This window comes from Euleptes europaea, chromosome 2 (genome assembly GCF_029931775.1).
Source record: "Euleptes europaea isolate rEulEur1 chromosome 2, rEulEur1.hap1, whole genome shotgun sequence".
Taxonomy (NCBI): Eukaryota; Metazoa; Chordata; class Lepidosauria; order Squamata; family Sphaerodactylidae; genus Euleptes; species Euleptes europaea.
Genome location: NC_079313.1, coordinates 43,248,042 through 43,260,907, shown reverse-complemented (window position 1 = coordinate 43,260,907; position 12,866 = coordinate 43,248,042). Strand labels below are relative to the sequence as shown.

Below are 12,866 nucleotides of genomic sequence, written 5' to 3'. Positions count from 1 at the left end.
ATGGTCGGATCCACAGTGCCCGCCTGGTGATCGTGTTGGCCGCCGCTGCCCTGGCGCTGAGGGTCAGGGAGTCTAGGGTAGCGTCCGCCAGGAAGGTGATGGCCTTTTGGACCCTGTTCATGCCCTCCATGGCTTGTTTATTGTCAGGATGGATGAAGGTTGCCAACTTCCTAGCCCAGATTATGGCTGCTGTGGCGATGAGGGAGGCGGTGGCGGAAGCTTGTATGGCTATGGTGAGGGTCTCGTGTGCCTTCCTGGCGGTTTGGTCAACTCGCCTGTCTAGGGGGTCCTTCAGTGAGCCCATGCCATTCTCAGATAGGGGACCCGAGAGGTGGAAGACTCCCACTGGCACGTCTACCAGTGGTGGTTTGAGCATGTCCATGGCGTGGGGGGCCAGGTTGTATAAGGCAGGAAGAAAAGTGGAGATGAAGGGGCGTTTCCGGCCAGGGGACAGGAAGTGAGGTTGATTTTTGTGTACTTCCTGCCTATCTATGAACCAGGAACGGAAACACCCGTCTATCTTCAAGATCTCCTTCACCTCAGGGAGAATGTCATTTTCTTACACATTCTGTCACGAAGTTTAGTATGGGCCATTCCATTTTGTTAGTCTCCCAATCTATTAAACTGCTTTTCAACCCATTTGAAAGGGAAAAGGTGGGGTGTAAATATTTTCAATGAAAGGATATTGTGCACTACTAGTAGCGTTGCCAGCTCAGGTTGGGAAATACCTGGAGATTTTAGGGGTGGAGCCTGAGGACGGCAGGGTTTGGGGAGGGGAGGGACTTTCATAGGATACAATGCCATAGAGTTCACCTTCCAAAGCAGCCATTTTCTCCAGGTGAACTGATCTCTATCACCTGGAGATTGGTTTTAATAGTGGGAGATCTCCAGCCACCACCTGGAGACCAGCAACCCTAACTACTGGGCTGCATAGATAAGCAGCCAGCCTACTGTGACTCACTACACTTGCAACATATGTAAAGATAAAGGATTGAGCTGGGAGGAATTTTTTTCCTGTTAGATGAGAAACTGGATTTGTGTCGTGTTGATGGGCTAGTCCTTGTGTCAATTATAAAGCAACCTCTCCCTTCTCAGAGCTGGATTGTGCACGGTGCTGATTGACTGGCCCCTTGAATCAGTGCAAAAACTGATGTGAGGAAGTGCACACACATCTATCTCTATAAAATACAAATTACAGGGTCCTTCAGCCTCAGTTTGCCCAGGGGTTATGTAGGGAACGGAGAAGGAGTTTAACCTTTCCATTTTCACTTGGTTTTGCTAGTCAAAATCAGGCTCCCAGCTTTGATTTTAGCATTTAACAGGAAAACAGACATTTTTTAAAGAACATGTCTTAGCAGGGTAATGAAAGATCACTAGTTGAGACCTTGGAGAGTTGAGGCCGGTCACAACAGACAATAATGAGCTAAATGGGTGAAAGATGAGTCTGTGGCTTGGACCACATTTGTGTACATGCAAGACTGGGCCATTTTCACAGCTCTCCCCCATGGCAGACATCTGACTCTCCCATCATGCTGTCCCTGTGGGTTCACTCAGGGGCTGTGGCTCAGTGGTAGGGCGCCTAAAAAAAACACCGGGTAGCAGGTGATATGAAAGACCTGAGCCTGAGACTCTGGGGAGTTGCTGCTGTTGTGTATGTATATAGTTGGGTAGTAAGCAAGGGGAGACTTAGGAGCTTGAGTTCTGCACGAAGGATCCTAACCCCTGCTCGCCCTATTGGTTAAGCAAACGGACCCCATTGGCTCTAAGCCAACATGTACCATTGGTCACCAGGAGGTTATGTTCCCCCTATCACGGATCAAGGGGGGAATGGCCGCGGGTGACCAGGGGGGCATGTAAACAGGGGTTGCTCATTGTGTTAACTAGTTCTGTGCTGAGATACAATAAAGCGGTTGTTGTTGAACTCCGTCTCCGACCTCATGAATCCTTCCCACGCGGACTTAACAGTGACGACGAAAACTGGGGAGCAACGCGGCTGACCTGCTAAATCATTCCCGCTCCGCCGTTTCACCGTGACCGGTAGGCAGCCCGGTCCGCATTGCTGAATCACACGCCGGCTGCCCCACAGCTGCCGCCTCTCTCTGCGACCTCGCTGTGTCTGGTAGGCAGACCGGCCCGATTGCTGATTCACTTGGATTCTCGGGAGAGATGAACACACCACACTTATAGCCACCACCTGGTCGTTGGAAGCGTTCGACATCTCCAACCCCGGCGACTGGGAGAACTACGCCTCCCACGTCTCATTTTTCATGGTAGCGAACAAGTTCACGGACGCCGTGCAGCAGTGGGCAGTTTTCCTCAGCATCTGCGGGCCCTGGACGTTCCAGTTGGCCCAGACCCTCGTGGCCCCCGCAAAGCTTGAGGAGACCGGCTTCGACACCATCATGACAGTGCTGGGCGGCCATTTCACCCTGCAGCCCATGGTGTTGGCCCGCCGCCACGATTTCCACCTCCGCGATCAGCAGCCTGGGGAGACCGCCGCCGAGTACCTCGCCGCTCTCCACCTGATTGCGAGGTCCTGCGCATTCTCAGCCCTCGACGAGATGCTCCGGGACCGGTTCGTGTTTGGCCTCCAGGACGCGAAGGTGCGCTGCCGCATGAAGGGAACAAAGGAGGCAATGCTGGCGATGGCCGTCGAGGAGGCAACCGCGGCCGAGTCTGAGGATCAGGACGAGCGTATTGGGGACTGCACTGCCGTTTCCTCTGCCAGGGGTCCGAGAGAGACTGCCCCCGTCCATTTTGGACATGCCAGCGACGGCGACTCCGGTGACGAGGCCCACAAAATGTCCGCCAGGGCGCCCAAGCCACGGGGCCCGGCGTCGCGGGCCTGCTCCAGCTGCGGTGACCCCCATGACCACCGTACGTGCCGATTCCACAATGCCCTTTACAGGGCGTGTGGCCGATCCGGCCACATCACCAAGGTCTGCCGCTCGTCGAGGAAACCGTCTCGCCCGGAGAAGAAAGATGGCGCCACCCGACCGGTCCACTCTCTCTCCAACGATGACGACTCCGAGTCCCCGTGCCATGGCCGCTGCGACCGCCGCCGCATCCACACCCTCGGCCTGCACAAGGTCCATGGCATCGACAAGCTCTCAACCACCGTTTTCATTGAGGGGACACCCTGCGAAATGGAAGTGGATTCTGGGTCCGCCCTCTCCATCATTTCTGCGGACACTTTCCATGACCTGGCCAAGCGCGCCCCTTTGCCCAAGCTGGAGCCGTCCGGCCTGATTATCACGGACTTCCAACGCTGCCGTGTTCTGGTCAAGGGTGTCGCTCGCGTGAACATGCGCTACGGGTCCCTCACCAGCCGCCTGCGCCTCGTCGTCATCGAGCATCTGCTTGTCATGTAGAAGGCTCTGGTTCAATCTCTGGCATCTCCAGTTAAAAAACAAACCAGCTAGCAGATGATGTGAAAGACCTCCACCTGAGACCCTGTCCCTGACAAGCCGCTGCCAGTCTGAGTAGACAATACTGACTTTTATTGACTAGTGGTCTGATTAATTATAAGGCAGCTTCGTGTGTGTATGGAGGGGAGGGCTATGTGCGTGGGATGGCTGTGGCAGGAGCAGGGAGACAGGGAAGTCCTGTCGTGTTGATTGAAATCCCTTCCATTTTCTGAAACCTTCCTGTGGATCCAAGCCATAATGTTTACTATTGTGCAGCTACTGCATATTTCTTATAATCACTGAGCTATCAATTTGGCTTGCCATCTGACATCCTTAACTGCAAGAGTGGTTGAGTTGCTGGAACCAGAGTGGCACGAAAGGGGACAGCAGAAAACAAGACAAATGGAGGAAGACGTTAGTCTAGCTATTTATTAATCTTAAAACATTGATACCCTACCTTTCCACTTAAAACTGAGAAAACCTACAGAGCTGATTGAGGGCATTCTTCTGTACATTTCAGCTGAGCCTTAAGGCCTTACAGTGATGTAGGCTGGACCTGAACAGTACAGGAAATATTGATTTGGAGCCTTTGCCTTACTGGCAAAGAGACTGTTGTTTTGTTTTGTTTTCATTTTGTGGAGTAGTACCTTGCATCATATTAACAAATGCTTCAAGGTGACTTTGGCATCATATGAGGAGATTGAGATAAATGAACTATGGCATGGGCAAGCATATTCAGATAGAAAGGTACTTCCTAGAATAATAGGATATCAGGCACAATATCAGGATCCAGTGCTATATTAGTTATCGGAAGGAAAAACTAGAAAATGAGAAGGATGTTTGGAACTCAGTGGGATTATTATATCAAATTGTTTGATATAATGGATGTGGTTAATGTTGCTAAATAAAATTAAATTTAAAATGTGTAATACATTTTGCATTTCTTGGCAAACATGAGTTAAAATAGGAAGTTTTCCTCAGCCCATTTAGCTCAGCGTTGTCTCCTCTGATTGGCTCTTCAAGGTCACCGGCAGAGAAAGATCTTTCCTAACACCCGCACCCAATATCTTCTTTAAACGGCCTGAACACCATGAGCTCTGACACGGAACCCTAAGCCCATCCTTGGGCAACTTACAAAAAAACCCCTTCCTAACATAGACTTTGTTGCACCACACCAGATAATTACCATAATACAAAATATGATTTATTATCTTTTCAGAGCAACCATCTTTCAAGATCCTGAAAAATACTGGGTTGTTGTTCCCAGTATAGTCCTCTTTCCTAGAAATTCCAGTGAGGCAGCAGATGATTCTGAAACTGATCGTGAATCTCAATCAGCCCAAGTATTACCCAAAAGCAGGAAGAAGGTTTGTTGAAATTACTTGGTCTCCATTATATTTCCTTTTAAATATTCTGGTTTGGTGCCAAAGCTGTTGTTCCATGGCAGAAGAGCTTTATGTTAGTGGAGGAGAGGGTGATTTTCCTCATCTTCCCCCTCCCACTGCAGACCCTCGCTTTGCCCACCTGGCTGTTCCTTGATCTCCAGCAGCAGAATTTTGGGTGGCTCAGAGGGTTGCAATAGAAGTGGGAAGAGAAAACTTGCAGTGATGACAGTAATTTAGCTCCAGGCCTAAGGATGCATTGCAGGCCAAAACTAAGCACCTTGAATGTTGATTTCAGTGGGAAATAGCTAACTACATGCTTAAATCTTAAACTCAACAGGGGATTAAAGGTGCTTAATTTTGGTTGGGAGTCCAGTAAATGCCAGATTATGCTTCTTGGGCTTGGTTTACACTATTACAATTCTCCAAGTGTTTATGTACATGAAGAACACAACAGCACTAGAAAAGGTTGGACTTTGCACAGGACAAGCCAGCTGTGATCACAATATCCAGAACTGTAGAGAGAGGTGCTTTCTTCTGCACCCATGTCTGATTCATGCTGATGCCGCCATGGTCACTTATCCATATTCAAAGTTTTTCTATGACAGTCTATCATTTGAACTGGCTTCATACCAATGACATGATCCAGCATGAATAAATTGTAACTTGAATCCCTTTCATTATACACCAGATATTTTGTTTTCTTTACAGTCTGCAGGTATCACTCTAAGAATAAACTGTGGCCAGGTAAGAATTTTAAACTAGGATTCTCAATATATCTTTTGTACACAAATTGCTTTTGATTGCATTAAATCCATTATTTCTGTGGTAAGTGCAGTTAATTTGGGTTAATAATAATGACAAGACTTTTCTGCTAGATATATATTTAAGGTGCCTCAAGGTAACTGGTGCAAGTTAGTGCTGGCATCTTTGCCTTAATCTTTAAAGATATAAGGGGATAGAGAAAAAAGCATGTACTGAAACTTGATTCTCACTTCCCATTTCCACACTTCATTGCATGCTTGAAGTGGAACTTTCACATCTTCTCCCTCTAGGTCCAGAGTAGGTTTACCAACTCCACCTCAGGAAATTCCTGGAGATTTTGGGGTGGTGCCTGGGATGGTGGAGTTTGAGAAGAGGAAGCCATAGACTCTGTGATGCTATAGATTCTTCCCTCCACAGCTGCCATTTCCTCTAGGGGAACTGATCTGTGTAGTCTAGAGATCAGTTGTAATTCCAGGAGATCTCCAGACCTGGCCCGGAGGCTGGCATCTAGGGTTGCCAACCTCCAGGCACTAAGTGAACAAGAGACCTATGCTGAATGAAAGAAGTTAACCTCCAGGCACTAGCTGGAGATCTCCTGCTATTACAACTGATTTCATAAGAACGTAAGAAAAGCCATGCTGAATCAGACCAAGGCCCATCAAGTTCAGCAGTCTGTTCACACAGTGGCCAACCAGGTGCCTCTAGGTAGCCCCCAAACAAGACAACTGCAGCAGCACCATCCTGCCTGTGTTCCACAGCACCTAATATATTCAGCATGCTTCTCTGATCCTGGAGAGAATAGGTATGCATCATGACTAGTATCCATTTTAACTAGTAGTCATGAATACCCCTCTCTTCCATGAACATGTCCACTCCCCTCTTAAAGCCTTCCATGTTGGTAGCCATCACTGCATCCTGGGGACAGAGAGTTCCAGTTGATAGAGATCAGTTCACCTGGAGAAAATGGCCGCTTTGGCTATTGGACTCTATGGCATTGAAGCCCCTCCCCAAACCTTGCCCTCCTCAGCCTCCACCCCAAAAACCTTCCACTGGTGACAAAGAGGGACCTGGCAACCCTACTGGCAACCCTAATCCAGGGACACAAAAAGAGGCTCAAATATTCTATTTAGCCATTACAAAGAAGTATGGGGTTTAGGAAGCATGAGGTGCTTTTCTCCTCCTGAAGTCACTCTAAAGAGAAACCTGGTTGCTCGTAGTCTTCTGGCACTACACTGAACCAAAGGATAGACATTTGGGTGAACTTTCGGAAATTTTACTGTATCAATATTTTTATGACTTTCAGGGTGGCAGTTATGCAAGCAGCAGTGAGTGTACCAAGGTAAGCCTCCCCCCCGGCCCAAATGTACCATGTATGTGATGACAATTTTATGTACACATGTAAGTGCCATCAAATAGCAACCGACTTATGACTACCCTAGCAAAGAGTTTTCAAGGCAAGTGAGAAACAGTGGTGGTGAGCCATTTCCTTCCTCTGCAGAGTTTTCCTTGATGGTTTCCTAACCAAGTACTGACCCTGACCCTGCTTAACCTCTGAGATCTGACGATATCAGACTATATCATCAGACTGCTGATGACAATTTTTGCACCTCGACTACAGTTCTTTGGACTCTTTGTTAGTATTATTCATACAAGTCTTTCCACTAGCAAACACAATTGGCCTGTGCCTTTTCAATATAACTATGTAAATTAAGAAGAAGAAGGAATTTCAAAATGGCCTAAAGGGAACCGAGCATACTTGTGGCATAGAATATTGACAACATTTCAGCATCAGTTAAATTTAAAAAAAAAAGGAAAATAAAATGGGAAGGGAGAATTGGCATGCCGAAGCCCCTAAAATCTTATAGTATTCTGGAGGGGAAGATTTATATCACAGGGAGTTTTTAATTGTTCATCCCTCCCCCATTCCTGGCAGGCCCCCAACTTCTTGCTCTCACTACTGCTGTATTATTTTCCATAACACCATCCACTGAATAACATGCCATATAATTCTCTCATCTGATTTCTTATTGTTGATCTGCTACAACAACGTTTATTTTTCTTTAGGTTGCAAAATGTTTGCGTGTGCTCTCTTTCCCATCAAATTCTACCTTCCCCGACCTTGAAACCCAAATATTTTATAAAATAGACAATTAAAAAGAAATATCTAATTGTTGCAGATATACCAGGGTTCCTCATCTGGCACTTATTCAGGCAGTCAGGTAAGTTCCAGTTGTGTCGTTTATGTGTGTTTGTGACAGACCCTGCAGTGGCTGCCTCAAAAAATGCACAATAGGTTTAAAAGTCAATCCAGCTTCAAATCCTCGAAGGCTGGCTGGTCACACTGTTAGAATGTTGCTTTCATCCGTACCCTCCAACGGCATCATACTTCAGCTCCGTCTATGATCATGCCTTAACACAGTGAGTAGTACATTCAAACAGTGGATTTATTTGGAGGGTAGCAAGTCTTTGAGCTGGTTTATGCAGTATAAACATTGCAATATCAAATGGTGACTTGCATGTATGAGGGAAGTATCATAGATCAACTACCATAGATAGCATTTTCCTTTCACTTGGGAATCAGTTTACATAGCTGCAAATCATCAGCAAGTGGTAATTAATTAATATTGATATCCTGTGCAGAGTTACCGTACTCCAGCTTAAACCCATTGATTTTAATAGGCTGAGACTGGGATTGCATTTGTAACGGATGACAAATCAAGTGATGTCCCTGGATATGTGAATTAGCCCTTACAGTACAATCCCGCCAGACTGATGAGAAACTGGGTCTTCCAGATCCAAGTCCAGCACTTTAACCACTATACCATGCTGGCTCTCCATATTGATTTCAATGAACTAAAATAGGACTATCTGTCCATATGATTCTCTCCATACTATCCTAGGTTGAGTCCATTTGGAGTTTGGTTGGGGCGGGGACGAAAAACTGAAGACTGCGCTCACTCCCAGCCGAGAGCCAGCACAGTCTTCAGATCTTCCTCACCCCAGCCAAACTCCATGTGGAATTTGGCTAGGGTGGGGACAAAAAACTGAAGACTGCGCTGGCTCTCGGCTTGGAGTGAGCACAGTCTTCAGATCTTCCCAGCCACAGCCGAGTTCGGCTGGGGGAGGGACATGCAGAACTGAGGGCAGTTCTGCGCCCTGTATTTTTCAAGTTCATGTTTATTAATCCCAATAGAACAGAGGAAGAAAATGCCAGTGGGATATGGGTTAAAATGCCAGTTTTTCCTCTCTTTAATTCACTCATCAGAGCGTTATCTTGGATTCATTTTTCTTTTTTAAAATCACAATAAATATTTTCTGGTTTCCCTATCCTACAGTGTGCAGTGGTACTATAGACCACAGAGTATGTTGCTCCCAATACCCACAACAGTTACTCTCAAATAAGCCTTCTCTCTGCAATGTAGATGGGTTGTGGTGCAACCTGCTAGTGCTGTACATTGCAGGTTTTATTTCATGCATTAAACAAAGCACCTAAAAAAAAAAGAAATAACCCATTTTATTTTCTTCCAGGGCGGTGTAGTGTACCAAGGAGGTACCAAAAAGGGTGGCTGCCTTGGTGTAAGCATACTCTTCTTTAGACTTTTAGTCCCTTGGTGGTATTGTGGGACTTTGGGTATTCATTACTTTGATTAGTACAAAATGGCCTCAGTTTAGAAACCAGGGGTGCATCGCAGCAGCACTCCAGTGCCTCTACCGGCTTCCTGTTATTTCCTGGAAAAAGCATCTAAAGGTGTTCTTGGTTGCTCCTGAATACTTTCCAGAGTGCTATAACTTTCTCCTTTAATGGCACTAGTTGGGAGACTTGCAGTGCATTCCTAAGGAGAGTTACTCCAGTCTAAGCCCATTCATTTCAACGGGCTTAGACTGGAGTAATTCTCCTTAGGAATGCACTGTTGGTTGTATACGCACATACACAGCTACGGTATTGTCATTTAAAAAAAAACATCTGACCCACGTACTAGAGATGGAATGGGATAGAAATTGAAATGAATATGCAAATAAATAAAGGGTTCCATGTTATGCTGTATTGCTGGGTTGATTGATACCTATGCTGTAATAATATGGAAGCCTTGAAACACAATGTAGGGAAGTGGCTGCTGAGCCTGTACAGAGTGCCTTTCCCTGCTGCTATGTAACTATAAATGTCACTCAAACCTGGTTGTGCTAAAGTACTCGCAGGGAGTGTGCAGATGGATTATGATTCATATATAATGCCCATAAAAGGACTTGCGTATATTACTATGGAGAGATGTACCTTTTACGGATGTGTGGTAAGCTTCTGCATTACTTTCAGTTTGGTAGTACTTAATTGTAAGTCAGCAGATGTGGTTCTTGGGAAAGTCAAACTGAGTCCCAGCTCTTTTTAGAAACTGATCACTGACTATTACGTTTTGCTGTAAAAAAACAACCCCATAGCCAAATTATTTATATACTTTTTCTTAGTCGTTAATTTTGGATACTTCTCCTGTCAACCAGTATTATTATGACAGGTTGCCTTTAAGAGGCAAAGCAAAATGAAATATCCAACTTCTCCTTCTATGTGTTCTACACAGGGTGGAGTTTCAAGCGTCTACAGCAAGTATGGCTGCCGAGATGTAAGTTTTCTGGGAGTTTTGGTGTGGGATGGAGAGCTGGTGCCAATAGCAGATTGGGCTGTACCATTTCAGGTTGCCGCTCACATTCTTACTGTGCATTCCTGAGCAGAATGCCTGCACCGGGCTTAGGAGGCAATGCAGTGGCGGTGCCTTCTAGGGAGGTTTCAGCCCTGACGAAACCTCTGCCTGGTGCAAAAAATCCATGCAACCCTATTTGCACGGAAGAAACGCTACCCAAAAGGTGGCGTATCTCTGCCAAAAAAAGGGGGGCGTTCCTGAGCCATAACAGCTCAGGAGGATGCCTAACGGTGGCCCCAGCCGGCGCCAGGAATCCCTCCCGGGACGCCGCTGTGGCCTTTGCCAGCATCCGGCGCCGGCAGCAGGCTCCGTCGGGGTTCGGGCCTGGCGCTGCCACGGCAGTGGTTGGCGACCCGCGTCCAGCCCTGCACGCTGGCTCTGGGGCTACAAATGCCGGTGTGCGCCACCCAGACACCAGCACTGTGGGTTCTTGTGCCGGTGCAGGCCTTCAACAGTGCAGGCCTTTGCCGGCCTCCAAAGGCCTTTGATCCTGGCCACCGGCGCGGCTCAGGAATGCGCAGTCACTGTTCCCTTATGTAAAAACTCTCCTTAAATAACAATTCAGCACATGCAGATTAAAAATTCTAGACAAGTCTTTCACATGTTGTGCTTGTTTCCCACTTGGTGTGAATTACTAATTTAGGGTGAAATATGACAAGTGAAATCCCTGTCCTACAGTGTGCAGTGGTACAATAGACCACTGAGTTGAAATGACTGTTTTAAGGCTAAAGTAATGAATAAAGTATTGATCTAAATATATTGGATTGGACCCTATGGAGAATTTGGAAGGGGAATTGATTTTGCTGATTCCTGCCTTTCTCTGTTGCCCTCCAATTCCTCCCTCATTCTGCTCCCGGGTTCGCCCTTTCCCTTGGGAGTAATATTTTGGAGGTGCATTTTTGTATGTAACAGGAGAAAAAAGTTGCAGTTTGCTTATAGGGATCCTTCCACCAGCAGACATTTCTAAGCTGCTGAGTCTGGATAGTAAATGCACATTTAAATGTAGATGTATGCTGCAATTAGGGCTGCCAACCTCCAGGTGATGCCTGGAGATCTCCCAAAGTTACAATTGAGATCAGTTCCTCTGGAGAAAATGGCTGCTTTAGGGGGTGCACTCTCTGGCATTATATCTCACGGAGGTCCCCCCCTTTCCCAAATCCCACCATCCCCAGGCTCCAACCACAAATCTTTAATAATTTCCCAACCTGGAGTTAACAACCTTAGCTGCATTGGTTCTTGTAGGTTATTCGGGCTGTGTAACCGTGGTCTTGGAATTTTCTTTCCTGACGTTTCGCCAGCAACTGTGGCAGGCATCTTCAGAGTAGTAACACTGAAGGACAGTGTCTCTCAGTGTCAAGGGTGTAGAAAGAGTAATATATAGTCAGAAAGGGGTTGGGTTTGAGCTGAGTATTGTCCTGCAAAAGTATTGTCCTGTAAGTATCAAGATAATGTGCTAATGAGGGTATGGTATGTTAATATGGAACCATTGTATCCTGAAGTGATCTGTTAATGTGTGTAATCCAAAACTAATCTGTATGGCTATTGTTGAATGTTGTCTTTGTCTGGAGGTGTTTCAGGGCAGGAAGCCAAGCCTTATTCATTCTTAAACTCTCCTCTTTTCTGTTAAAGTTGTGCTGATGTTTGTGAATTTCAATGGCTTCTCTGTGCAATCTGACAAAATAGTTGGTAGAATTGTCCAGTCTTTCAGTGTCTTGGAATAAGACCCTGTGTCCTGTTTGTGTCAGTCCATGTTCAGCCACTGCTGATTTCTCAGGTTGGCCAAGTCTGCAGTATCTTTCATGTTCTTTTATCCTTGTTTGTATGCTGCGTTTTGTGGTCCCGATGTAAACTTCTCCACAGCTGCAAGGTATACGATATACTCCTGCAGAGGTGAGGGGGCCTCTTTTGTCTTTTGCTGATCGTAGCATTTGTTGTATTTTCTTGGTGGGTTTAAACACTGTTTGTAGGTTATGTTTTTTCAAAAGTTTCTCCATCCTATCAGTGACTCCTTTCTGACTATATATTACTCTTTCTACACCCTTGACACTGAGAGACACTGTCCTTCAGTGTTACTACTCTGAAGATGCCTGCCACAGTTGCTGGCGAAACGTCAGGAAAGAAAATTCCAAGACCACGGTTACACAGCCCGAATAACCTACAAGAACCAATGAACTCTGACCGTGAAAGCCTTCGACAAAACCTTAGCTGCAATTTATGCATAGATATGACAGTAATTTACATTTTAAAGGAGCTGTGATAACCTCTAGGTAAAGCACCAGGTCATTACTGACCCTTGGGGTGATGTCACATCCTGACATTTACTAGGCAGACTTTGTTTACGGGGTGGTTTGCCAGTGCCTTCCCCAGTACTCATTTTGCTGACCTTGGAAGGATGGAAGGCTGAGTCAGCCTTGAGCCGGCTACCTGAAAACCAACTTCCGTTGTGACTGAACACAGGTCCTAAGCAGAGGTTTTGTCTGTAGTACTGCAGCGTACCACTCTGCTCCACAGGGCTCCTGTGATAACTACATGGGTTCCCCCCCGCCAAGATTGGATCTCCTTTTTCTAGAATAAGCCTGGATTATTTCCCCCCTAGTTGCCATCTAAACTGTTAAATCTTG

At 46.3% G+C, this 12,866-nt stretch overlaps 1 protein-coding gene across 1 annotated transcript in view; it reads left to right on the top strand.

The window, feature by feature from the left end:
• The window catches only part of LOC130473210 (uncharacterized), a 123,959-nt gene that overhangs the window by 98,342 nt on the left and 12,751 nt on the right, over positions 1-12,866 (top strand). The window contains exons 27-32 of the mRNA XM_056844736.1: positions 4,627-4,774; positions 5,501-5,536; positions 6,858-6,893; positions 7,732-7,773; positions 9,083-9,130; positions 10,126-10,167. Of these exons, the coding sequence (XP_056700714.1) occupies positions 4,627-4,774; positions 5,501-5,536; positions 6,858-6,893; positions 7,732-7,773; positions 9,083-9,130; positions 10,126-10,167 (352 nt within the window). The remainder of the gene's footprint in view (positions 1-4,626; positions 4,775-5,500; positions 5,537-6,857; positions 6,894-7,731; positions 7,774-9,082; positions 9,131-10,125; positions 10,168-12,866) is intronic.